Genomic DNA, 27072 nt, shown 5'->3' with positions numbered 1-27072 from the left:
AAACATCTTCTTTATTTGCAAACCTCCTCCTTACCTCCTTCGAAACCTCAAACTGGATTCTTTAACTCCTGATTCTTCTTACTTCTATTTCCTTGCTTCAGACCTGCACACTGTCTTTGACTAATACTCTCTTTCTTCTACATCTCTGATTTATTTATGCCACAAGACTTCATCTGGTTCGCCATCATAACCTTGCTGCCATCTGGTTCCTTCTTACTATCTATCAGACACTTCGACAAATCCTTACCTCCCTTCGGTATCATCTCTACAACCGGTTTCTTAGCACTGCAACCTCTCTTGAGGCTCAAATTCCTCACTTCCTTCTCTTTTTCCCTCAAGGAATCCAATGTGAACTTCTGCCCATTCTTCTCAATAGTGATTAGGTTTCTTCTACAGTCATCGATAGCTCCTCTATCAAACTGCCAAGGTCTCCCCAAGAAAACATGACAAGCACTCATAGACAAAACATTACATAAGACCTCATCCCTAAAAGGTCCTATATTAAAATTCACCAAACACTGCTCTTTTACTTCTAACTTCTGATCATCTTGTAACAAACTTACCTTGTAAGGACAAGGGTGCTTAAACCTCTTCAATCCAAGCTTCTCTACCATCTCCTCATATACCAAATTATCAATACTTCCACTATCCACAATAACTTTACAACACTTACCACCAGATTTACATACAGTCCAAAAAAGATTCTCCCTCTGAGTAGGTCTGGTATCACTGCTCTGCTCCATCAAGACTCTTCTGAACATAAGGGATTCTCCCTACTCCGGTTCCAACACATTCTCACCGGTAACTCTAACTTCTTGATCCTCATTTGCCACATAGTTCCTTGCCACCCCTTGCTTGCACTCAAAATATCTATGTTCGGTTTCTCCACACTTGAAACATCTGTCCAAGAATTCTCTACTACCACTACCACTACCACTACCTTTTCTCTGTGTCTTCTGATCCGCTTCTTTATTCCACTTAGGTTTTGATTCCTCCTCAAAATTCTTCTTCTCTATATTACCACTCATCTGCCCTTTATATCTCTCCCTTCCTCTATGGTTATTATGATGTCTTCTTTTCACTTTCTCCTCAACCTTCAAAGCATATCGATAAGCCTCTTCAACTGTCAAAATCTTCAGCATGCTCATCTCATCCTGAATGTTAAATGCAAGTCCATTTATGTACCTAGCCACGTTCTCTCTATGTCCAAATCTGATCATTACCTTGTAGAATTCCTCAGTATACTCCTTCACACTCATGCTCCTCTACTTCAAGTTCTGCAACTTCTTGAACAACTCCAACTCATAGTCTCTCGGAATGAACTTAGCCTTGAATCTTGCTACCATATGCCTCCACCGGGTGATCTTCATTTCACCATTTTCAACTCTATCTCTCTACAACTCCTTCCACCACAAAGAAACATGCCCTTTCAACTTAGTTTGTGCCAACTAGACTCTCTGCAGGTCCTTAATATACTCAAACTCAAAGTAGTCCTCAAACTCTCTAATCCAATCAATCAAATCTTCCAAATTCAGTGTCCCAAAAAAGTTCGAAACCTCCAATTTTTGAACTTTACTCACTTGTGTCACCGCTCTCAGAAATCTTTCCTCTCTTTCATCTTCTGGTCCTTCAACCTCCTCGACCTCAAGCTCTTCTCCAGCCTCTTCATACTCATCCTCAAACTCCAGATTCCTCCACAAACCAACCAATGCATTTCGGATCTCATTCCTCATCTCATTCTTGAAATCTTTCATCATCTGCTCTACCCTCAGGGGGTTCATCCTTCTTGGCGGCATCTCCTCCTTGGCTCTGGTGCAACTGCCTCAACTCGACGATTTGACTACCGGTTTCGATTCCCTCACACTTGACAATCTATCGAACACACTCGCAACCTGCCTCCATTCGGCGATCTGTTCACCGAAAGGAATGCATCAAGGTTCGCAACCAGCTCTGATACCACTTGGTGCAACCATAATCCGATGGGTCCTCAAACAGAACTGACTAGATCATGTAGAAAGAGTAACACAACGGAAGCAATAACAAACCATGAATAAGGCCTGTTAATGGGCTTCTGAGGGCTAATCTTCAGAGTCAGGGTCTATCAATCCCTGAGTGGACTCCGCCTGAAAAGGGGTGGATTAAGATTAATTTTGATGGCACTTTAAGGGGCAACCCAAGGGTGTCTGGTGTTGGGATGATTGACGATCGGGGCAATACTCTGGCCATTGGTGCTAAGAGATTGGTGGATGGGTCGAACAACGTTGCTGAGTGTCAAGCAGCGTTAGAATCTATCCTAATGGCTGGGAAACTAGGAGTAAAGAAACTTCATTTGGAAGGAGACTCTCAGGTTGTGGTGAATGGGATAGCTCGAGGTCGAATGGAGGCGTGGCATTTAAACAAGCAGGTTCGAAGAATGCAACTTCTGTTGAGCGGTTTTGAAGATTTTAAGGTGACTCATGTCCTCCGGGAAGCAAACTTGGAAGCTAACAAACTTTCAAATGTGGGAGTGAATGGCTCCTTGGAAAATAAGTTTAGTTTGTTCGAGGACTTTAGAAATTTTAGCCCTCTTGATTTTGAATTTGGTTAGATGGCTTATCATAGAAAACTGAACTCGAGCTCGATTTGAAGTGACCATTTATTGTCATGGTCCTGTGGGTATTAAAGATCCTCGTGGTGTGTGATTCATGATGCTACTGCAAGTGGCCTTGCGGTGATGGATGATGATGGAGGCGATCGGTGTGAGTGACTGGCGATGATGCTTAGTTTTTTGTGAGGCATGTGGAATAATCATGACATGTGATGGAGGTGGCTTTTAAAAGCCTTTGAGTTTCAATTCCTGGCGTTTTGTGGTGGCTGAATGGTGGTAGGAGGTGTATTCAGGGTTTCTTATATGCAGTAGCGTGAAAGAATGGAAGCAAATTTTTCTTAGTTGTCAGATGGGCAATTGCCTGCGTTTCGTGGGTTGATCTTGAGGATTAGGCTGACGAACGTCTTCAAAGTGGATGGAGAGGATTTCTGGAGTGCAGTGAGGTTGATGTTTGGAGAGGAATTCCTGATGCTTGATTGACGACCGAGAACCAACCTTGACATTTCGTCGCTTTTTGCTGCCTTGGCCTTGCAGGTGGGAAAGTCGGTGGAGGAAGTGCAACGGATTACCTCCCTGGTGTTAAGACCCAAATGGGCGGGCGGTTTGCAGGATGTGGTGGCCCGAGTTGTCATTGGCGAGGGGTTGAAGCCGGTGGAAGGCCCACGGAGGAGGATTGGAGTGGATGTTGGGGTGCTGCAGCCTTTTGTCATCTAGTCGGCTTCCCGACCGATAGAATTGCAGGGGGAGGATGCAAGGAAAGCTTGGGATGAGATTGTGGTTTTTGTGCACAAATTGGGACCGACCGAGCTAGTGAGGATCCGTGGGAAGGTGACTCCCATTTGGTCTGAGGCCCCTTTGGATGTGGATGGGAGGCCATTGATTCGACATCAAATCCCAAAGAAAATGGCGAAGGTGGTGGAGCGAGGGTCTCTATGTGGTAGCAGGCCAGGAACGGTGCCAGATGGAGGAAGCGTGACGCAGGAGGCAGGACCCAGCAGGGGTATCCCCAATTTTTCAAGAGAAGAGGCATTGGGGTGGTTTTGTAGCTAGGTTTTATGGGTTGTTCGGGGCCTAGTTTGTGGTTTTTGTGTATGTATGTGGCCTTTTTTGTGGTTGTTGGCCATGGTGGGATGGAGTCTTGTCGGGTTCCTTTTTGTAGTAGGGGCGTGTCTCCATAGTGTCGCAGGAAGTTTATCTGCTCTTCGGATGTAAAACTTTTCTATTTTAAGCAATATATTACATAATGTTATCGATCAAAAAAAAAAACCATGAATAAAATGCAAAAGAAGATATCCCCATCATCATATTATCATCATATTATCATCATAGAATATCTAATAATCAACCGGTTACATGCAGGCTAACATGCCTTGTTTTAGACTATATGCCATATTACAATCCATCCAGACCTCCAAGAGGCATTCAAATTACAATTCCATAAATCTAGATACTCATAACCTTTGAACTACTTCCTAAGGATCACATAGAACAATATATATACCCTTCGAAACACATCCAGGTCAGCCACAAAAGATTACATTTACCAAGAAGGAAAATGAAACGTGCAAATAGGTCGGCCCCAAAAATGAAAGGAAAATCCTTTGGAAAAGAACATCCAAGAAGCGCAGATCAAATGGAAGGTCGGCCAAGGACTCAAGAACATCGAGCAAGGCACCAAATAGATCCGCCAGCCAAGAAATCGCTTCACACGAGAAGAAATCGCCAACTACCCGTTAAGCTCAAAAACTGCTCCAAGAACCAAGAACAGACACTCTGGAAGGAATAACTCTCTAGAAAAGAATCCAAATGAACTAAGAATCTGGGATGATGAACAAAAGCAAGCCTAGAAACTGAAAATCTGATCCGTAATGAAAAAGAACCAGCTACCAGAACACACTGAAGGAAAACACAAAAAACTACTACCGAAACTGAACAAGAACAAAACTAAGGAAATATTTTTGGTTGATGCAAGATTGCTCATAGACCGGGGATGTTCCTGCATCATTGTCTCTCTTCCTCTCGGACAACGCTTGAAACTTCTTGCAATTCATTCTCAAGAATCTCCTTTTGTAGCATAAGCAAGTATTCATTAAGGATTTCATCTTCCTTGATTGCCAAATCAATAGTATAAACATCACTTGTTGTCATTTCCTTAGCTTCAACATCAGGATCACCAGGTATACTTACACTGTCCTCTTGTGACTTCTCTTTTGTTCTTCTATACTTCTCAACTTCAAGGTATGCACTCCAAACGTTATCCACGATACACTCGTCATTGGATAAAGTTGGCAATCCAATCTGGTATCTAACTTGGTTGATAGACATTTCGCACAATGAGCAAGTAAACTCGAAGTGAGGTGCATCATGAATCCTACACCACAATTGTAGCAATATACTTTCTAAGCGTAGTTCACCATCAAGACCTAATATCGTCCCCATGAATCTTGTGAATGGATCATTATTTTCTAGAATACTGAAGATGCCTAATTCCATAAATGCCTTTGACTTGGGAATATAAAAATAAATAGATTAATGAGATCATGAGTTTTCCTAAACTTTTAGAGTTTAGATTTCTAAGTTTGAATTTAAAATTTTGTGAAAAGTTTAGAATAATAAAATTTGGGGGGAAATGTTTGGAAGACATTTGGTCATTCACGCCAAAAAAGAAATTTTTTCCTTGTAGTGCTAATTCCTTGACAACAATGTCAAGCAATGCATTTCATCGTGTTTGGTAGTCTCGTGGATTCTACATTTCCAATGCAAATTCTAACAAGATTTGTGGGTGTAGTTGTGCATTTAAAGTCCACCAAATTGTGAGAATATCAGCTCATTGATCATCCTTACCATGTGAATCATGCAATTGTGGTTGATCCTCCATTGAGAAATCCTTTTTTATTTTTCTAATGTTTTGACTTTTTTTATATTTTCAATTTTTTTAGTTTTTTGGATTTTTTGAATAAGAGAGATCTACCATATATCAAATTTGACTTGAAATCTCATTATGGTTCCAACTCCTTCTGTGAATCCACTTGATAATCCAACAGTCACCTTCCTCTCTTGTACAAACTTTGTTGGTGATTGCTTCATAATATTACTTGATAAGCTCTAATATCAACTAATTCATTCATGTATTCATTATCAACCCTCCTACTTTACCTCTAGCTACTTGTTATCTAATGTCTTCAGCTACTAACTATTAACCTTTTACAAATGAGGAGAGCAAGTCTTTTTATAGAGCTCTCTTTATAAATGAATGGTCGAGGAAATCTCCTTGTGTTAAAATATTTATGGCTCTGCGAGTTATAAAATAAAAGTAGGTTAGAGGTAGGTTGTGGAAAGATTTAATTTATGGCTAAAGTGGCCAAAGTGGCTGAACTTAGTAGTTGGGATCAAATTTGCACTTCATAAGTGAGGTTCTTTTGTTTTGTTGGTTGGGCTTAATAAGATTCTTTCTCAATCAAATTTTAAGAAGAGAGATTTTGAAAGACCTTCACTATGCTTCTTGTGTAGCAAGCAGTATGTAACGATAGATCACTTTCTATTGCATTGCACTTTTTCTTGCAAGATATGGTAGTTCCAGTCGGGAAAATTCCATTTCTCATAGATCATGCCAAGAATTGCAAGACCACTCCTTTTTGGATTGCCTTAAAGACTTAATAAAATTAACCTCTTTGGCCATTTTTCCCTAGGGTTTTAGTTAAGAGTTGAAAGAAAGAATTCTCAAAAAATTATCCCTATTCTAGCACCACTATTAGAATAAGATTGAACCAAATATTATTAGACAAGTCTTCTCTAACTCTATTAGGATCATCCATCCATAACTTAGAGAACGTGAGAAATTGGATATCCTTAGAGCATCTATCCTTGTTAACGGGAAAAGAGATAAGATGATAGACAGGAAAATATGTTGACCTTTCAAGGCCAAACTTTGGTCCCTACTAAAGAGTGACTTTGGCTTCAAGTTGAACTTGGATGGTTTTGCTTCTAGCAATTTAAGTTAGACATGTAATTCAAGATTGAAACGGGAACATACAATAGGGTGGTTGTTTTGTTTTTCCATTAGTAATAATAATAAAATCAAAGCCCAAGTGTTAGTGGTTGATTTAAAGATAGTTTGAAAGCTTGGCATCTCTAAAATAATCATGGAAAGAGATTCTCAACTTATAAGGTAGGCTATGCAAAGGGAGAGACAAAGAAATGAAAGCTAGATTCCCTCATCAAATAAATACCTTCAATTGCATCCTTTTTTCAAATGATTAGATCTTTCAATGGCTTTTGAGAAGCTAATTTAAAATTGTTTGGTGAATGTGGGCAAAGATCACTTTTCCTTATTTGCAACAATCAATTCAAAAGGTTTTTCTAGCTCAAAATCATAAATCTCGTGTCCATTTAGATAAGCTCCATCTTTGGTTGCCTCCCTAAATCACAAATCTCATGTCCACTTAGATAAGCTCCATCTTTGGTTGCCTCTTCTAAGGAGGCTTGTGCTTGTTTTGTGAGATGAGGAGTTTAAGGTTGGTGTTTGTTGTTTGGTCTATCTACTACTCCTCTTAGGGTTGATATCTAGCTATTGATTATTAAAAAATGTATAAAGACAAATAACCAATTCCCTCTTTGGCTAAAAGGGGACTAGTGAAGCTAGTTTGTGTGTCAATTTGATAGATACTAGGGACCTCTATTGTCTGCTAATCTCCATGATTCATAAAGAAAGAAAGGCTTATGAAGGAAGCTCTCATAGATTGGTATTTGGCTTGGTTTTGACTAAAAAATAGCCCATATCTTTTTAAACTTCAATCATACATTGCAAAATTACAACCTCAATTAACAAAATGTCTTGGCTGGGCGGTCTTATATTTGTAACTATTTGTTTATATGTTTCCTTTGCTTGATGGGGGATAACCCCAAATTGATGCCTCATATTACCAATTAAAAAGAAATCACATCTTTTAAATAAAAATTGATTATTCAAATATGTAGTAAAGACAAAGATAACTTCTTCCCTCATTCGCTAAAAGGGGACTATTCAAAGCTGTAGTAAAGACAAAGATGTCTTTTTAAACTTCAATCATACATTGCAAAATTACAACCTCAGTTAACAAAATGTCTTGGCTGGGCGGTCTTATGTTTGTAACTATTTGTTTGTATGTTTCTTTTGCTTGACGAGGGATAACCCCAAATTGATCCCTCAGATTACCAATTAAAAAGAAATCACATCTTTTAAATTAATATTGATTATTCAAATATGTAGTAAAGACAAAGATAACTTCTTTCCTCTTTAGCTAAAAGGGGACTAATTAAGATATTTTGGATATCCTTTATGCCTATCTACACAAAAATTGTAAACGGAAAGGAAGGCTTCCACAAGGAGGTTCTCATAGATTGGTGTTTGGCTTGGTGAGCAAGCTACTCTCAGAACTGTTATAAATTGGAAAGAATGGGTAATTCTGTTTTCCAATTTCTCTGACAGGAAAAAATGGATATGTTTAAATTATATTCATGTTGAACCGTTACATAAATGCAAGAAGAAGATTGGGTATTAATAGGAATTATCTCTCCATGTGATATGAATTAGGATCTTTTTATTGTGTTTTCCTTGGTTCCTTCTTTTTTGGCTGGGATAACTTGATGGTGGTACTTGTTTTTATGTTTCTTTTATTTAGGGATAACGACTCCAAATTGATCCATCTAACTGCCGATTAAAAAAAAAGTCTTTTAAATTCAAATTGATTATTCAAAGATGTTAAAGACAAAGATAACTTCTTCCCTCTTTGGCTAAAAGGGGACTAATTAAGCTATTTTGTGTGTCAATTTGATAGATACTAGGGACCTCTATCTATAAGTGAATTGTGTCGGCAAGCCTCTGCGAATCTCCATGTTTCATAAAGAGAGAAAGGCTTCTGAAGGGTGTTCCCATAGATTGGTGTTTGGCTTGGTTTTGAGTTGAAAAAATAGGCCATATCTTTTTAAACTTCAATCATGAAAACATTGCGAGATTACATCCTCGATTAACAAAATGCCTTGGCTGGGCAGTCTTGATAGTTGTTGCAGACCTTCTGTTTGCAACTACTTATATAATTCTTTTGCTTGATAGGTGAGGACCCCAAATTGATCCCTCAGATTACCGATTAAAAAGAAATCAGATCTCTTAAATTAAGCCAGAGATGACTGCTACCCTCTTTAGCTAAAAAGGGACTAATTAAGCTATTATGGATATCCTCTATGCCTTTCTACATAATTTGTAAACAGAAAGGAAGGCTTCCACAAGGGGTTTCTCATACATGGTGTTTGGCTTGGTGAGCAAGCTACTCTCACAAATATTATAAATTGGAAACAACGGGTTCTTTTGTTTTCCATTTTCTATGAGGAAAAAATACGGGCTTGTTTAAATTTTATTCATGTTGAACCGCTAAATAAATACAAGATGAGGGGGTATTAATAGGAATTATCTCTCCATGTGATATGAACATGGAAAAAATTCAATCATCACAATATACATGAAGTGAAGCAGCTGTTATGAACAAAGCACCTCATGTCCAAACACATCAAACGCAAATAAGCAAATGTTTTGCAATAGACGTAGGTAGCTAACATAATCACGGGGGGCTTGCCATGAAAATATCATTATTAAAATTCATATGCTTCTACAAACAAATATAAGGATATCTTGACGATAAAAAATGAATATTTTTGTAAAACAGAAAGGTGCCTTAAGACTTAATAAACATCTACTTCAACAATGGTTTAAAAAGCATCTTTATAACCAACATAAGAACACCTCTGTCAATATCAGGGAATGGGGAAACTTTTACATCGAATGTGGAAATAAATGGTTAACTAACCTATGCAAGGAACACAAATGTCATAGAGACCATAGTGGAAACATTAACGAATAGGACTGGTCAAATGGATACAAAACAAAACAACATGTTCCCAATGGTTATAGGTTATGCCTCGAATATAGTCTTAGGAAATCATGAGTGCCAGCTAAAGAACTTAAGACAGCTCTATGAAGGGCTCAAAGAAATGCCAAGCAGCTCGTGCCTAAACCTCCTGATTTCTATTCAGGATACACAATTTCACCCAAGTAATTGTTTTTTAAGGCACCAATAAGATTTAATACAAAGGTGAATAAGATGACTAAACAGAAAACGCTGCAGCATTGCATTTCTATCTAAGTCTGATATTTTTACATCTATGCTTCTATGCTCATAATATTTCTCTAGCCATGCTTCTATCCTCATAATATGCATATAATTCAGTTCTCAATTAACCTACAACATTGATCAATATATTTTTTAAGTTCCAAAACTATGAAATAAATTTTTAAATGGAATATCAAAACTTGGATTACTAAGAGACAAAGTAAATAACTCAAATTCTTGAAATTAACTTAAACGAGAGGTTAACAAGCACCCACTTGTTTATCCATACAAGCTTCAATCTCTACTATTACTTGCTAGAGAGTCAATTAAGATTTGATATCCTTCAGGTATTGGGGCCTGTGCCTGAACACATGCTGCTAACTGAGGAACATCTGCATTTATATCAAGATATTTTGCTAGCAGAAGCAATAAGTGAAAATTTGATAGACGCTTAACATAAAGAAGATTCTTTGTCTTATCAAGATGATTCTTCAATGCCCTAAGATTAACAGGAGACGTTCTGTTCTCAATGGGAAATTGTGATGACAGGGGACCCTGCACAATATAGAAAGCTAGATTACCATTGAGAAACTAAAGAATGAAAAATAGCATTGATATCAAGCAACTCTCCTGAAGTAAAATGCATAAAAATCGTTTAGAGATTACTTTGAGCAAGAAACCATGACAAGGAAACACAAGCATTCCTGCTGGGAAACTGTTCTTAAAACCAAAAAGAAAACGAATTGTCGGAGGACCTATCTTCACTTCTGTGGCAGAAAAATGAATTGAAGATTGCAGGTAAATCTCACATATGAGAGCCTTTTGCAAGGTAGATTTTACAACAAAACCAAATCTTATATCTTCTTGGAAACCAAAATAGGTCCCACCAGCACAGAATATCTATTCAACAGCCTGGGTTATAATATTAACTCAGTGGCAAGCAGCATATAAAGATATCTCAGAAAGATAGTAAACTGGGCAAGGCAAATGTATGAGCCACTATATGATAATGTATTTACTATTTACAGCTCCTATAAAGAATGAAAATCAATAACTATCGATGAGGAAAGGCATTAAACAAGATAAGGCAAGTGAAAAGATGACGTAATCTCTTAATACAAATACTAATTCCTGCCAGAACTCCAATATCAAGAATTTAATTTCTGCGAAAGTGTAAAGAAGGGCATGCTTGACAAGAAATAGCTTGTCAGGAGGACTGGTTGCAGAAAATAACTCAGCATATTTTGGTAACTGGATGCCTTCTTCATAGTAGAAGCATGAATATCTGAAGCCCATAAATTAGAAACTGGGCATCCAGGGAGGTTTTACCATGAACCCTTGCAAACAATTGGAGAGTTTAGAAGAAACTGCAGAATATATTCCACTCCATATTCATGGAAAGGTTAGTCAATTGGAAAAATCTAGACCTATTATTAGAGCATAAATCTGCACAACAACACTACACCGTAAAGACCGATCCCAACTTATCTTATGCAAAATCATTATCTTTCTTATTATGCTACCCCTGCAGGTCAAAGCTTTAAGATTCAAAAGACAAATGGTAATATTGTATTTGCATTTATTTAACAAATGAAACCAGGTTAAAATGTCTCTACAAAACAGGCATTCCAACAAACTATATAAAATCAGATCCTTTTTGCCAGCAGATTCTCGTTGCATTAAATCAGATAATAATTGAGAGTGACTGATACAGTAATGCGTATTTTATGGTAGTGAGCTTTTGTAAAAGTCACCGAGCCTGTTTGCTAAGTTCTTTGAAGTTTGGAGGTTGAATCCATCTTCATCTAGCATTAGTGTGCACCTCATAAGGTCAAGATGAAAGGCCCCTTGTTCCATTTGTTCCTCTAATGCATCAATAGTTGTTGAAATCGTTAACTCCAAGAATTTGATTGCCAGAAATTGTGGGACCCAATATATGAGGTTTACTTCAATTTACACATTTAAGTAGGTAAGCTTGCTTATAACTCCAACGAATCCATTTGAAAATTTGTATTACAAATGTTTCACATAAAAATGAAATTTGCATCATAAGTTTTCAAGAAGAAACTCTGCAACCTTTCGTTAACTTCCACGCTGCTGTTCTTATGTATTTGTTTACAAGTTGTCATGATACAAGTTATAGGTTAATGTTTTCCATGAGTAATTGAGCTTGGATTTCTTCCAAAGATTCAACTTGCAAACTAGAAATAAGGAGACATCTCCTAGGATAAAACTAAAATTTAAAGCAATTGTCTTTAGCATGAAATTGGTACTACTGCTTCTATATACATCTTATACACATAATCTGAAGTTGAAATAGAGTGATTCTGAGGAATACAAAACATTATCATGCACTTCAAGACAGTTTATCAATGTTCTGATCTCATTAAAGCATAGAAGCTTATGCATTTTCACTATATTGAAAATCATGTATGGCAAATATCACAAGGAAGAAACGATGGAAAACACTAACATTAGAAAAAATTCAAATTGATCAAATTCTTGAAACTTATTTAACTTGTATCATAAATTAGATTTAAAAGAATACAAGATAATAGTAAAGGGGTGAATTTTTAAAAAGAGTGACCCAAGTTCAAACTCCCACTCTGCAATAAGGCTACCCACAACTCCGAGGGCAAATCACATGAGGTGGATTGTGGGTCACAGAGATTGTAGAGCATTGACATATGCATAAGTGAGTTAAGTATTGAAATGCGTAAGTGAAGTTGTGGAATACTGAAGATGGGACATATTTGGAAGTCCGCGAGTCTAACTCACCACACAACAAGGCGGCTCATAACCTCACCCTAAAGAGGCCCACAGTCTCAGTTCCAAACTCTAAGGATATATAAATTGACAGAACACGGAAAAGTAAGCGCTGCTGAGAGAAAACTGATCTTTGAAGTTTTCCGGAGACTTAAAAAAAATTCACTGTAAAAAGATTTAATGATTCTACCATTTTCTATAACTGAAACTATATTACCAGCTTCACTATTTCAGTTTATCTTGATGAATTCACAGAAAATGAATTATTGGCACCTGGATGTCCAAGAGCATCGAATCGTATCACAGAACCTATTCACACACAAGAAAAGAGAAAAGCAGAGGCATACCTGATGATCGAGAATCTTCACCAGCACCAGAAAGAAATCATTGTCAACATCCCTGGTATCCTTCCCCAAAATCACCACATCCTTCGTCATTCGTGTAATCTTAGGATCCAAATCCCCACAATTCTCTGCAAACCATCCGTCCTTAAAAAGTTTAACACACTGATCACTCAACTGGAATGCCTCAAAGTGGACATCAGCACCACCATCCTCATTCACCTCTAGTTTCACCAGCGCTGTCACCCACTCCTTCAGCCCACTCTCAGCATGCACCTCCACAGCCTGACGAATCTCTGAATTGGAAAGAGTATAATCTTTCTTACCCTGACTGATAGTCTGAGTAAAAATAAACCCTACTCTTCTCAACCCTAACCCAATAGCAATCGCCTCAACTTGCTTCTCCTCCTCAGGATCCCTCAACAGAAACAAATTGTCCTCAGTCCCCTGCTGAGGGGGCTCGTAGATAAAATCAACATTAACCCCACCTTCTTCATTAACGCTCCCATACATAAACCCCCCTCTTTTAATAGCAAAAGCCAAATTCTCATTCACATACTGCTGAAATGCATTGGCGGCATCTCTGTCAAACGATACAGCCTGGCAATGGGGTTTCTCTTGTCGCTCAATTCTCATCTGTTTCGCAATCAGATCATCCATGGTCATCTTTTTACCGAAGCTCCCCGCAGGACTTATTTTTATCTGGGGGCCAGCGACGGATCGCTGTCCCTCATAAGCAAGGTAAACCATCTGACCGTGGCCAATACCCAATACAGCAAGTGGGCTGCTTGGATCAGCCATATCATTAAATTTCTGTATATCATTGCCCTTGGCCAGCAATAGGTTCTGGTTTTTTGATAGGGTTTGGTTATGGATAGGAACATTCAGTTGGGTTTGTATGAGAGACTTCAATTCCCCTACGGTCGCATTTGGGTTGTCTACTTTTACTCTCTCCAATCCATCCCTGCTTCTTACTCTGATCATCATCTTTTAAACACCCAGAAAACAGAATGCGATCCTTCAACAAAAAGATATTTTTTCAGTTCGCTTGCCTGAATACCGAAAAACAGAGAACGTGATATCTTGAATTGAATTAATAAGCAAAAATTTCAGACCTCTATTTGAGTGCTTATATAAACGGTTTTGGCGTGAAAACGAAGCGAGGTACCGCTTCGCAACGGTAAAAGCTTTTTGTGTCAATTAACGGGAATATATGACGGAGCGAATAATAACTTCCCACAATTTGCCTTCCCCTGCTTTAGATATCTTTGAGAATATTTTTAGGAGTTTTTATTTGCATGTATCTTATGGATTTTAATAATACGCTTGCTTAAAATATGAAATTAGTGGTCTGATCACTATATTTTAAGGATTAAATTATATAATATATATTTAAATAAAAAATTATTGGTAGTTATGGAAAAATTATAGAATGACATGTGGTAGGAAAATTTTAAGAAGGGAAACTTTAGTCCTCTAAAGATCCATGCTTGAATTTAATATAAAAAAAAGTAAGGGAACCTATTCTATTCTACAAGATTCAGATTTTATTTTAAAATTTGGCATAATTTTCTTCTCTCATAATACCCTTACTCCACAAAATAGTTTTGATTTCATAAGCTTCTACTTCGTGATGTGTAAATCTTTAAAGGTGTGTTCACGATTAGGTTTAGTCTCTAGATTATTTGAAGGGAATAGATTTTTTGAATCATAATAATTTGGTTAAATGATTTATTTCAAATAATATATATAATATTTTTTATTAATGTTATTTATAAATAATTTGTATGTTTAATCTCAAAATAAAGACTATTACATCTAGAACAATTTCATGACATTTATTTAAGAAAAAACATAATTGTTGATTATAAGTAATATTTGAAATCCAAAATTGTTCAAGGGGTTGAGCTTAACTGGTTAAAACACTGGGTTCTCACTGTGGAGACCCAAGTTCAATTCCCAATAGGGACATCTGAAGTGGAATTCTAAGTTGTGACTCTTGGCCTTCCATAGGATGGGGAAGGTCTTGGGGTCAATCTAATCAAACATAATAATAATAATAATAATTCAAATATATGTAATGGGGATGGGGGCCCCTACTATGTCCCCACTGGTTCATAGCTCCAGTCAAAAGCTATTTAGGCTTCGACCAATTACCGATCAATTTCATTATAGTCCAAGCGGTTGAGCTTAACTGGTTAAAACACTGGGTTCTCACTGTGGAGACCCAAGTTCAATTCCCAATAGGGACATCTGAAGTGGAATTCTAAGTTGTGACTCTTGGCCTTCCATAGGATGGGGAAGGTCTTGGGGTCAATCTAATCAAACATAATAATAATAATAATTCAAAGATATGTAATGGGGATGGGGCCCCCTACTATGTCCCCACTGGTTCATAGCTTCAGTCAAAAGCTATTCAGGCTTCGGCCAATTACCGATAAACAAAAAAAAAAAAAAATTGAAATCCAAAATTTTGAAAAATAAAATTATAAATCATCGTGAACATCCCAATCTAAAAAAATTAAATTATAATAGGTAAAAAGAGTGCAATGAGCAAACATAGCAAAGGGTAGATGTGTGTTACGGAAACAAAGAAGAGCATAGCATGAGATGATGAAGCTAAGGGCAGCTAAGATGGAGTATGCGAAATGGGGACCTTGTTGGTTGATGCTAATCTGGAGAAGTTATAGGGATAGGAGTTGGAGAAGTGTGAAAGGGTGGTGATCAGAAACGCCAATATATTCATAGATAAGGTAGCCCTAGATGTGGTGATCCCTAATCATTCTCTTTAATCAAAGGTAGCAATACTCAGGCAAACTATTGTGATTGGCATGTTCGTTGGGATTTGGCCTTCCCTAGCTCAAATTAAGGATTGGTGTAGTGTACATTGGAAGGGCTTTGTTCTGGCTATCCGTCTTTTGCCTTTGGAATTTATCCAAATGACTTTTGCTTCGAAATCTAAGAGGGATACTATCATCAGAGGAGGACCTTGGTTTTTTGGGAGTGTTGGTTTGTACATGAGAGTGTGGACTCCTGGTTTTGATCCCATGAAGGAAGATATCAACACAGCTCCTCTCTAGATCATACTACACAAATTCTGATAGGAGCTCAAATCAAAGGCGATTTATAAGTTAATAAGTGATTTGTTGGGAGTTTTCATCCAATATGAGGAGCCTTCAAGGACAAGAATATGTTGGGATAGAGTGTGGATTTGTGTATAAATAGACATTAGCGTACCTATGAAGTTATCTTTGTAGATCTTTGCAATTTTGGGGTTTGATTTTAATTATGAAGGGCTTTAAGTGAATTGCTTCAAGTGTAGAAAGCCTAGACATATGGCAAGATTTTTCACTTTGAAGGGGCAGGACAAGGCGAGAGGGAAAGAGGAGGTAGTGATGATGATAGAACGCAAAGGGGGAGAAAGGATCTTGGACAATTTTAGCAAAGACATAAGTAGATCAAAGGTTTCAATAAGCAATAAGGCAATCAGACATGAGCAAGAAGATGATATCCACATGGGAGGTATGGGTAGTTCAAGGAAAGTTTCAAAACACGCTATTCCTAATCATATTTGATCAATTGCAGGGAGTAATTTAGAGAACTTAAAGCAAGAATCTAAGGAGCCACAAGACTTGAATTTGGAGGGAGAAGTTTTGGGAGATCTCACTTACATTCATAAGGTCACAATTTTAGAGTATATCAAATATGAGAAGTACCCTAATAGCCTAGATGGTGTGGGTATTCATAATGATAAGGAAGTAGATAATGTGTAGGAGGAAAAAGAAAATGGATGGATCATAGCAACCAGAAGGACCAAAAGGTTTGGAGGTACGCCTTCACTATCAATTGATGCTAGGAGATCCAATACAAGGGGTAGGAAAAATAATGCCTATAAGGAAAACTTTAGGGCTTTGGAGGATCTTTAAAATGGTTCACATGAATATATGAGGAAGTATGTAACCCATGAAGGCAAGCACCTCCTTGCAACAAGTTTTCCATGAATTAGATTAGTTGGAATATAAGAGGGCTCAATGACCTTAATAAATATTGCTTTCTTAAGTGGTTAATAGAGGTTGAGACTTTTGACCTTGTGATAATATAGGAAACCAAAGTGAATGATGACAAGTTTTGAGAATTGTTACTGTTATCTAAAATTTCATTACCCATGTAATTTTAGCCAAAGGATGCATATTTATCAAATGATTGCATTTACAAAAGGTACATTGCAGTGTTTAAAAAGAAAAAAGGCGTATTTTTCATTTGTATTGAACAATGATAGATTACAAATTGAGTTCATGCATCTGAAGCATATTTATATACACTGAGTTTTTTTTAAAACCTCACACAAGCCGTGAGCTTAGCATTTCTATCTTTCCTACATATCCAAAACAGAAAAGGATAGAATCAAATAGTGAGTGTGAGGATAACCAGTCATTGCCTTGGGTTGCTTCGACTGGTTATTGGCTGCCCTGTTGCCCTTATGAATGTTTTCTCGATCTTCAGACTCTGAAAAACCCCTACTTTCCTGCACAAAAGAGAAGAGGTGTTAGATCCAACAGATCTAAGCAATGAAAGATCATCCTACAAGGTATCATTTATCATAGCCTATCATATTTCTGTTTTGAAAGGGCGGGAAAGATAAAGACACAAATCACTGCTTCAGGAGAAAGAAATGTTTATGCTAATGTGTTTGTTTCATGTGCAGATAATTAGTTACTCTAATTGGCATGTGCCCCTGACCGAGGCTCCCTTCGGGTATGAGCCCGACATACCCTTTAGAGTAACTAATCTCAGAATATCAAAGTGGAATGATGAAGAAACCAAACTGAAGTATCAAAGGGACATGTTTGTTTTAAATATGAAACCTTTTACTTTACTATTCATGATATGCATAAAAAGAAAATATTAATGAATAAACTGTTTTAAGAGACATATTATTTCAATGTGAAACCTTACAGTATTTAAAAGGGTCAATACCACATCGTGAAGATAAACAATTCAATGCAACAAGTTGGTAAAGAAACAGAATATCTAAGTTTTTTTTTTTAATGCATGTTCAAACAGTGAACTTCAATGAAATCAGAATCAACTGGTAATGAAATGAATGTCACGAGCCCGTGCTCGAACTTCATTTTTACATAAGATCAAAATGCACAGTCAGGAGACATGAGGTAGCAATGGCATTTTATGACTAATTGGAGGAAGGAAAATCTGCACTGGTATTCAATCTATGTTGAAGTTCGGGAGAAGCTTGTAAAATGAATGCAGTTATTACAGCATACAGAGGACATGGGTACCTTCACAAACCAGTCACATTATTTTACCAAATGCAACTAATAGGTCTCCAAACGAATCATTTCACATTTGCCAACGCACTCCCAGCAAGTGCCAAAAAAGATGTTCTAAAAGCATTGTCTCAAATAATAGACCCTGACTTTGGGACTGATATTGTTTCATGTGGGTTTGTAAAAGACATAGAACTGGATGAGATCTCTGGAGAGGTTTCATTTAGACTCGAGCTAACGAGACCTGCGTGCCTCATCAAAGATATGTTTGAACAGCAAGCAAATGATGTAGTGGCTGCATTACCGTGTGTGCAAAAGTTGCAAGGGAGGTGTAGGTAAGTCAACTGTTGCTGTAAATTTAACCTACACATTGGCTGGAGATATGAAAATGGCTAAATGGGCAAAAGCTAGAAATCTTCAAGAAGATGGACAGAGAAATCTTGAGACACACAAAGAAGCTGCCAAACATAAAATGAAGCAATAAGCAGCAAAAATTTTCCTTTCTATAGGGAAGCCAGATTCTGCTGCTTATTGCTTCATTTTAATGGGAGAATATATTGAAGCTGGCAGAATATATGAGGAAAAATGCAGTGAAACACGGCTTGAAGATGCAGGGGATTGTTTTTCAGAGGCAAAATGTTGGCACAATGCAGTAGGGGACACTTTCAAGGATAAAAGGATGGATCTGATAAAAGCTTTCAAGCAGCTTTAACCAGTACTTTTCAGGAGTGGGGGAAACACGGTGACTACATTTCCCCAAATGTTTTTCTTTCTCTACTGGAAAAGTTGTTCTTCTTTTCATCTTCATGTGAATATCTCTCTGGAGGCTCATTTTTGCCAAGGTCTTTCTGTGTAGAGTTTATAACTGGGGAACAAGGGAACCCCACTTGTGCTTGGTTTTGTCAATCAAAATGTCTACCTAGATGCCAGGGAAGGCTTGAAAGATTCTATCGTCCAATTTATAATATAATTTATCAGCTATTAGTAACTTATAGAGCTGAAACCTTTAGATGGATACAAACTTTCAAGATTGACAGTCGAGCTTATTTTCCAGAGTTGGCAGTGCATTTGATTATTATGCTTTGTTTAATAGGTGTCAACAGCATAGGCTTATTTCAGAATGCTATGCATGTGCTTTCGACCATCATCCAAGATAAGCATATCAGAATGAGTCTGACTCCTAAATTTGGAAGGAAGCTGCTCCAACTTTTACAATAGTACAATCCAAACAGAGATGTTTTTTTTATCCGCTTCTCCCAGTTAATGAGACAACTTGATAACCCTTTGGTGATGATTGATTTAGATAAAAGTCTCGGGCTTGAAAGTAATCCTGCAGATCTCATTATTATTGGGCCAGAGAGCATAAAATGTAAGGAGATTCTTTTTCAGTCCGTCTTTCAGGATAAAGGTGATGTAATTGCTTCAAAGGAAAGTGAGGGAGGCATGAAGAGTAAAGAGCTTCCGATACACTGCAAAAATAGCATGCAGCCATCAAATAGTAGTAATTTTGAAACTAATACAAAACATATTTCTGAATCTTTTAAAGTTGAAGAGAGTGTTTCTGACAGTTCCGAGTCTCTCAGAGATAAACAAGAGAATACTCTCTGCACACCCCTATTGGACTCCAGTGATATTGATCAGCAGAAAAAGATTGTTCCTTCAGGAGTAGATTTCAACTCTAAGAGATAAGAATGTCCAGTTTTCATTACTTGAAAACATCAAACCATCTTACAAGTTTGAAGTCGATGGTCATTCTCTACCTTGGTTTGTCCAACGGAGGATGAAAAGGTGGCTTTCTTGTGCTAGGTGTCATCTTGAAGAGACACTATATATCAAGGACAAATATATCAGGGAAGCTTGCGAAGCCTTCAAAGGGAACACAAATTCTTCTTATACAGAGATTTTTATTTAAAAGCATGCTAGAACTGTTCGATTAAAATGCCTTAAAAAGGATGCGGTATCATGGAATGCGATGATAGTAACAAGTTTCCTAGTAAATGTGGTGCGAGCATACCTGTAGAGAACACGATTTGCATTTAGAGAGAAGACTCAGAAAGCTCAGCACCCTTCGTCAATGGCGGCACCAAACCCTCATAAAAAATCAGAATGTCAATGGCGGCACCAAACCCTCGAGAACCTTCTTTGCTGTTCGCATTTTGCAAAATGAGAAATACGATGGAGTGCGAAACTTTTAGGGTAGAAAAAAAAAAAACCCTTTGTCATTTTTTATATTCTCCCTCAAGTCCGCTGGGCTTATGAAATATGCAATATAATAAAAATCAAACATATTCGATAAAATAAATGTTTATCAATATATCAAATATGTTTTATTTCTATTATATTTTTGTTTTCCTTCTTGATTAAAAGCTGGTATTTCTTTGTAAAAGGTATTTAATTACAATACAATTATAAATTGTAATTGAATATTATTATTCGAAATGTAAAAGGTGTATCCATATGCAAGAAGGAGACTAAGTCTTTTGACTTAGTTTTGAAGGAGGAGTTAATTCAGGAGAGATAAGGCTCTCATTGAAGAAGTCTTTTCAGTTTGGAGACATAAGGAGAGCATATAGGATCATGCATAACCACTTGGGAAACATTCAAAAGGAGTTGAGATAATTTTGGAGACAAGAACGTTTTTATAGGAACATGAGGTTGTTTGAAACCAAATGGAGTGAATCTAGGGAGGTTGGAGCACTTTTAGGTAAAGGGTCAAAGTTAGACTTTTCCACCATTTTGGGGAGCTTTTATTACTTGGTTAAGTGTTTTGAGGCTGTTTCTAGTGATCTTTTGGGTTGGTTATTTATTAAGGAAAACTTTTCCAGGTTTATAGCCCTCTTTGGTGTCTTCTAGACTCCTCTTTTTGAGGCACTTTTCTTGCATCTGACCCAATCAGTTGGGGGTTTTTGTACTTAATGCCTGAAGACACTTCATTTGGAGTTAGTTCAGATTTATGCAAGAATAGTGTTTTCAGAGGCAGTTTTCTTGTCCTTAGCATTTCTTTTGCACAGATTCTGTAACTCAGATTTGGAGATATAATATATGAAACAGCATCTTTGGAGCGATTTTCTATGAAATCAAACCTTGTTATCCTTCCAATTTTTTGTGTACAAGCATGATTGATGAAGCTAAATTTGTGAGTTATATTACTCCTTGTTTACTTGTCTCAGTCAGTACCTTAATATAGGAACGTATGTATGTTTGCAGGTCATAGTATGTGTTTTAAAGTTCAAAATTTTTGAGTGAAACATTATTATTTCCTCGTTGGTTCGTCTCATGACCTTATTATGAAATACTTATGCAAACGTATAACAGGAAAGAAGTGTTTATCAATTAAAGTAGAATATTGCAGACTGAGATCAGTTTTTTTTATTATTTATCTCTCACATTTTGGTGTATCACCAGGTTCTAGTTAATTTTAGTTCAGTTTTAAGTACCATTTCTGTAATTTCTTATCCTTTACCCTGCAAAGTTAGTCCAATATTAGAGAGTATCAGGTGATTATCCAATAGGAACCGGCCTAGGAACCGGAGGTTTCATTTCAAGTTGCGCATTGCCCACATGCAGAAGTGAATCCCATGTTAGGCCAGATTGCTAAACTTATAGTTTAGTAGGGTGCAAATTTGTGCCTTAACAGTTTTGGCACGCCCGGTGGGACCTTAAAGGAGGTTCATTTTCATATTTTATGCTGATTTTGATGCACTGTCAGCATAATAAAGACCTGTAAGAGGTTATAAATTTGTGTATCTGGCGACTCCCTGGTGAATAGATCAAGTGAGCATAATTATTTTGCCTTATGAGAAGAATTGAAACTAGAAGTTCCAAAAACTTTGAGTATTTGCAGCTTTCTTCACCAAAAAGACAAGGAAGATTAGCCAAAAGAACTATATATACAAAAAGAGGCAAGTCATTACCTCCTATAAGAATTTATCAAAGAAGAGGTAAAGCTGTAAACAGGAATCAAAGAGATAGACATTCAGCCTCACCTACTTGTAGAGTTGTTGCAGCAAGTACATCAGTTCAGCTTGGTGCTATGGCCTTACCAAGAGCCTTTGCTTTCGTGCCTTTCAATCAAGGAAGCCCATTGAATTTCGCCCAGCATCATGACGTGCCTTTGGCGGCACTAAAAGGCTTACCAGATTTCACTGGAGAAGGCCAAACACTGGCAATAGACCACATCCGTGATGTGGCAAGTTTATGTAATGTGCACCACGTTACAGAAGAAGATGTTGCTGTAAAATTGTTAGCAGCATCCTTGAAAGGAAAAGCTTTAGATTGGTTCAGAACTTTGGCTGTGGGGTCCATTAACTCGTGGGATGAGCTTGGGGATCTGTTAACCAAGTTTTTTGAAGACAAGTCTGATCACTTGTCCCTAGTGGAACAGCTCACAACTATCAAGCGTGCTCCTCAGGAGCAGATGACAGATTTCAACTCTCGTTTTCAAAAAACATGGAAACGAATACCAGTAGCGGTAAGACCAAGTGCAGATCATGCATTTTTGTATTTTCTGAAAAGTTTGAATAGTGATATCTCAGTAATGATTCAATCAATGGGTGGTACTTCGCTGCCCCAAGCTTTTGGCATTGCTATTAGAGCAGAAAATAGCCTTATACAGGCTGCTAAGATAGCACCTAGGCCTCCAATGCCTTATTTTTCGGCTATTCAACCTGACATGCCAATTAATGTACCACCTCTTGCCTCTTTGCCTGTTATACCAGCAATGCCTATTGCTGCTCCTCAAGAGACAACGGTAGCAGGCACGTCAAATGAAATACATGAGATAAGGAGTAGCCAACAAAAGATAGAAAATATTTTGCAGACTCTGGGAAATGAGTTGACAAGTATTAAGAAGCATTACCAAGCTCCAAGGCCAACTTTTCAGCAACCAAGTCAAGGCTACAATCAGCAGTACCAGCAGAATAGACAGCCTTATCAGAATAATTACCAAGGTGCGAGGCAAAATATTAATCAAAGGTCTTATCAGCCTTACAATCCAGCACCTTTGAATGCTGTAAATGTAGTAAGAGACATTGTACCTGCTCAAAACAATTTAATATCAGAGGTGGACTGGTGTTATCCTTGCAACCAAGCTCATAATCAGTCTACATGCTCTAATGGCATGATAAATCAAGCTCTCATGGTACAAAATGCTGCAAGCTCACAACCGGATATACCTCCAGTTGCGCCTGAACAACAGCAGGATATGCATACTGTGGAAACTAGTTTTCTTAACTGGCAAGATGAAGAATTTAATGGCATGAATGGCGATTCACCGATTGCAGCCAATACTCGAGCTAAGAAAAGAGCTCTTGACATAGGCCAAACATCAGAGAAAGGTAAAGGACCTGGAACCGAAGAATCGTCATTCAAATCCACGCAAATACCAAGCATTCTGAAGAAAGTACCTGTTGCAGCAGCTAAGGAGCAGTTTCAAAAGGATCCAGATACGTCTGTTGTCAAGACACAACAGAAAGTACATTCAGCTGTACCTTACAGCATTGTGGACACTATGAAAAAGATGAATGTTACCATGAGCATGTGGGATTCTTTAGCTATTCCTGGACAAGTTAATAGTTTGAAGAAGGCATTGAACGAAGAAATTCCTCCTAAGGTGACATTTGCTGATGCTAGTAAGGAGGCTGTGTTGACTAATACTATTGTCCAGAATGATGAAAAGGGGAACAGCAATAAAGAAGCAACTTCAATCCAAGGTAAGAGCGTGAAACCTCCCTCGTTTTACGTTTCTCTTATTATTGGTGATAATTTGGTACACAACTGCATGGTGGATAGCGGAGCTACATGCTCTGTTATGCCTAAAAAGATAGCCGACCAACTTGGTCTGAAATATGATTTATTAGAGAAAGGCGTAGTACAGCTTGATGGTTCGGCTGTTAGAACTATAGGCTTTATCAAAGATGCTAGTTTAACCTTACATGCTTGTCCTAATTTCTCTATATCTCAAGATATTTATGTCATAGATCTACCCCCATATTTTTCCCTGTGTTTGTCAAGAGAATTTACTGCCAAAATAGGAGGATATTTATCATCCGATTGGTCACACATGTTGTTCCGAACTAGATATGGAACCAAAGTGACTATCCAATCTGAATTGTTGTCTAAGAATCATATAGAGCCTTATACGCCTAACATCATTAATGCTAATTGTATGATTTTTGAGCATGACGAGTATGCAGTTGTTCATGAGCCTGTAACTCAGGTCAGTGAAATACCGGATGTCCTGTTAGATGAATGGGCAACAAAGAATGTTTTGGAAGATGAAACTAGCATCCTTGTGGATGCTGGTTTGGGAAATTATATGTTTCAAGAAGCTGGTTTAATTATGCCTAATCTGGTTAAAGGACAAGAAGCTAATATTGAATCTCAGAATGATGTTTGGGAGATGTTCTTTGACGGGTCACGAAGCAGGAATGGTTCAGGAGGTTGGGTTATGCTTGTTTCACCTAAGGGTGAGAAATATTATGCAGCTTTCAAGTTTGGTTTTGCCTATACCAATAATACAGCAGAGTATGAAGGGCTGATTCAAGGTTTAGAGTGGGCAAGAAAACGTGGAATTAAAAACCTGAAGGTGCATGGTGATAGTGAGCTAATTGTTAACCAAGTTAGAGGTTTGAATGCAGTAAAAAATGATACTTTAAAAGCATACAAGCTCAAGGTTTGGGATTCCATTGAAGTTTTTGATGCGTTTAACATTATAGCTGTTCCAAGAAGTAGAAATCAGCATGCTGATCGGTTAGCTGCAGTTGGAGCCCAATATGATATACCAAACAGTATAAAAGGGACCTGTGATCAGCAGCATATCAAGATTATTATCCGGCCCTCAATTCCGGATAATAATATTAATTGGCAAGTGTTTGAATCGGATGAGCAAATTTTACAATTCCTACTGGAGGAAGATATGTTCGCTGCCTCAAATCAGAACAGAATTCAGCAACAATATGGGGATCAAGTCATTCAACTGAAGTCAAATAAATTGCCCAAGGGTCTTGTTACCTTGGAGTCAATTTTTAATTCGGATGATCAAGCTAAAAAGAATAAGACCAGTTTGATGGTCCCACAAGAGCATTATGAAAAGTTGGAGGTTGGACCTGGGAAAAGCTTGAAGATAGGTAAAGTGAATTCCTCTACTGAAAAGGAGTCATATGTTCAGCTTTTTCAAGAGTTTGCAGACATTTTTGCATGGGAATATGGTGATTTGAAAGGTTTCAATCCTGAATTAGCACAACATACCATCGAGTTAGAACCAAATGCTAAGCCAGTGAGACAAAGGCAGCGTCCTATCAACCCAAAGATAGAACCATTAATGCAAAAGGAAGTTTTTAGGCTGATTGAAAGTGGCATTATCTTTCCCATCAAACACACCAGCTGGGTGTCCAATCTGGTACCTGTTAGGAAAAAGAATGGAGAGCTTAGATTATGTGTCGATTTTAGAGACCTGAATAGAGCATCCTTGAAGGATAGGCATCCCCTTCCTTCAATGGAACAAATATTGCAGTATGTGGCTGGTTCGGAAAGATTCTCACTTCTAGATGGTTATTCAGGATATAACCAAATTCTAGTCAGAAATGAAGACCAGTATAAAATAGCTTTTACCATTAAATGGGGTACCATGGCCCACAAAAGAATGCCCTTTGGTTTATCCAATGCAGGGGCAACATTCCAGAAAGCCATGGATATGGCATTTAGTAATCTGATGTACCAGTTTGTTTTGGTTTATCTTGATGATATCACAGTTTATTCTAAGAAGGCTGTAGATCATCTTGGGCACTTAAGGCAGATTTTTGAGCGCTGCAAGGAGTTTGGTGTTTCACTCAACCCTAAGAAATGCACGTTTGTTGTTCATGAAGGAAACTTGTTGGGTTATGTTGTTTCTAAGCAAGGTGTCACAGTGGATCCGGAAAGAATAGCAGCAATCTTGGAGATACCCCTACCGCATCATAAGAAGGGATTACAATCTTTCATTGGGAGGATTAATTTTGTTAGGCATTTCTTGCCTAATATTGCAGATTTATTGAAACCACTTACAGCCATGCTGAAGAAGAATGTTGTTTTCCACTGGACAAAAGAAGCAAAGTTAAATTTTCAAACTATCAAGGAATCACTTGCAATAGCACCTGCTCTAGTAAATCTAGACTTTAGCAAAGATTTCATTTTGTATGCATATGGTGGTTATGAGGCTATTTCTACAATGCTGGTCCAGAAAAACACAGAAGGATTGGAACAACCTATTGCGTTTTTTAGCAAAGGATTGGAAGATTATGAGCAGAGGTATAGCTTTGTTGAAAAGCATGTCCTTGCTATTGTAAAGAGCCTTAAAAAGTTTCGGCACTTGTTGTCTCATAACAAGGTACACCTGAAGGTTGCTCATCCAAGTGTAAAAGAGTTTCTCCTCAGTAAAGATCTCAGTGAGAAAAGAGCTGGTTGGATAACACGGGTTATGGAATACTACTTAGACATCCAGGTCACTAAATTGGTCAGAGGAAGAGGCTTGTGTGAACAGATTGTTACAAATGAAATTTCAAGAAAAGAAGAAGGAGTAGAAATAGCTCTAGTGATTGATTTGATGGCTGATGATAACAGTACATCAAGCTGGTTGCAGGATATGGTTCACTTTCTAAAGACTAGTGAGTGTCCAGCAAACCTAGATAAGGCAAAAAGAAGGTACTATCGGTTACAATCAGTTCCTTTTGTCTTGATTAATGATATATTGTATAGGAAAGATCACAATGGTGTCCTCCTTCAATGTATTGATTCAAATCAGATTACAAAAATCTTGCATGAATTCCATGATGGCCATTCGGGAGGTCATTTCTCTCCCAGGACTACTGCATATAAAATCCTAAGGGCTGGTTACTATTGGCCAGATGTTTTCAAGGACTGTCATGCATATGTAAGGAAGTGTGTTAAGTGTGTTATGTTTGCAGGGAAAGAAC

At 37.7% G+C, this 27072-nt stretch overlaps 1 protein-coding gene across 1 annotated transcript; it reads right to left on the bottom strand.

Moving 5' to 3' along the window:
* Positions 1–9950: 9950 nt before the first annotated feature.
* On the bottom strand, positions 9951–13949 carry LOC131071658 (NPL4-like protein 1). The gene is made up of 2 exons (XM_058007583.2): positions 12843–13949; positions 9951–10284 (listed from the first exon to the last, which is right to left on the bottom strand). The coding sequence occupies exons 1-2, from the start codon at positions 13821–13823 to the stop codon at positions 10024–10026; spliced, it is 1242 nt and encodes a 413-aa protein (XP_057863566.2). The 5' UTR covers positions 13824–13949; the 3' UTR covers positions 9951–10023.
* Between the last annotated feature and the right edge of the window lie 13123 nt (positions 13950–27072).

This window comes from Cryptomeria japonica, chromosome 9 (assembly GCF_030272615.1).
Source record: "Cryptomeria japonica chromosome 9, Sugi_1.0, whole genome shotgun sequence".
Classification (NCBI taxonomy): domain Eukaryota; kingdom Viridiplantae; phylum Streptophyta; class Pinopsida; order Cupressales; family Cupressaceae; genus Cryptomeria; species Cryptomeria japonica.
The sequence above is the reverse complement of the archived record's forward strand: the minus strand, read 5'-3'. Positions and strand labels throughout refer to the sequence as shown.

What these genes read in the sequence shown, in the direction of transcription:
- LOC131071658 (XM_058007583.2), bottom strand. Translation starts at nt 13,823, where the DNA reads ATGATGATCAGAGTAAGAAGCAGGGATGGATTGGAGAGAGTAAAAGTA. An exon ending in TGAAGATTCTCGATCATCAG is followed by an intron (nt 10,285 to 12,842) that starts GTATGCCTCTGC and finishes TATATTGTGCAG; the next exon opens with GGTCCCCTGTCATCACAATT.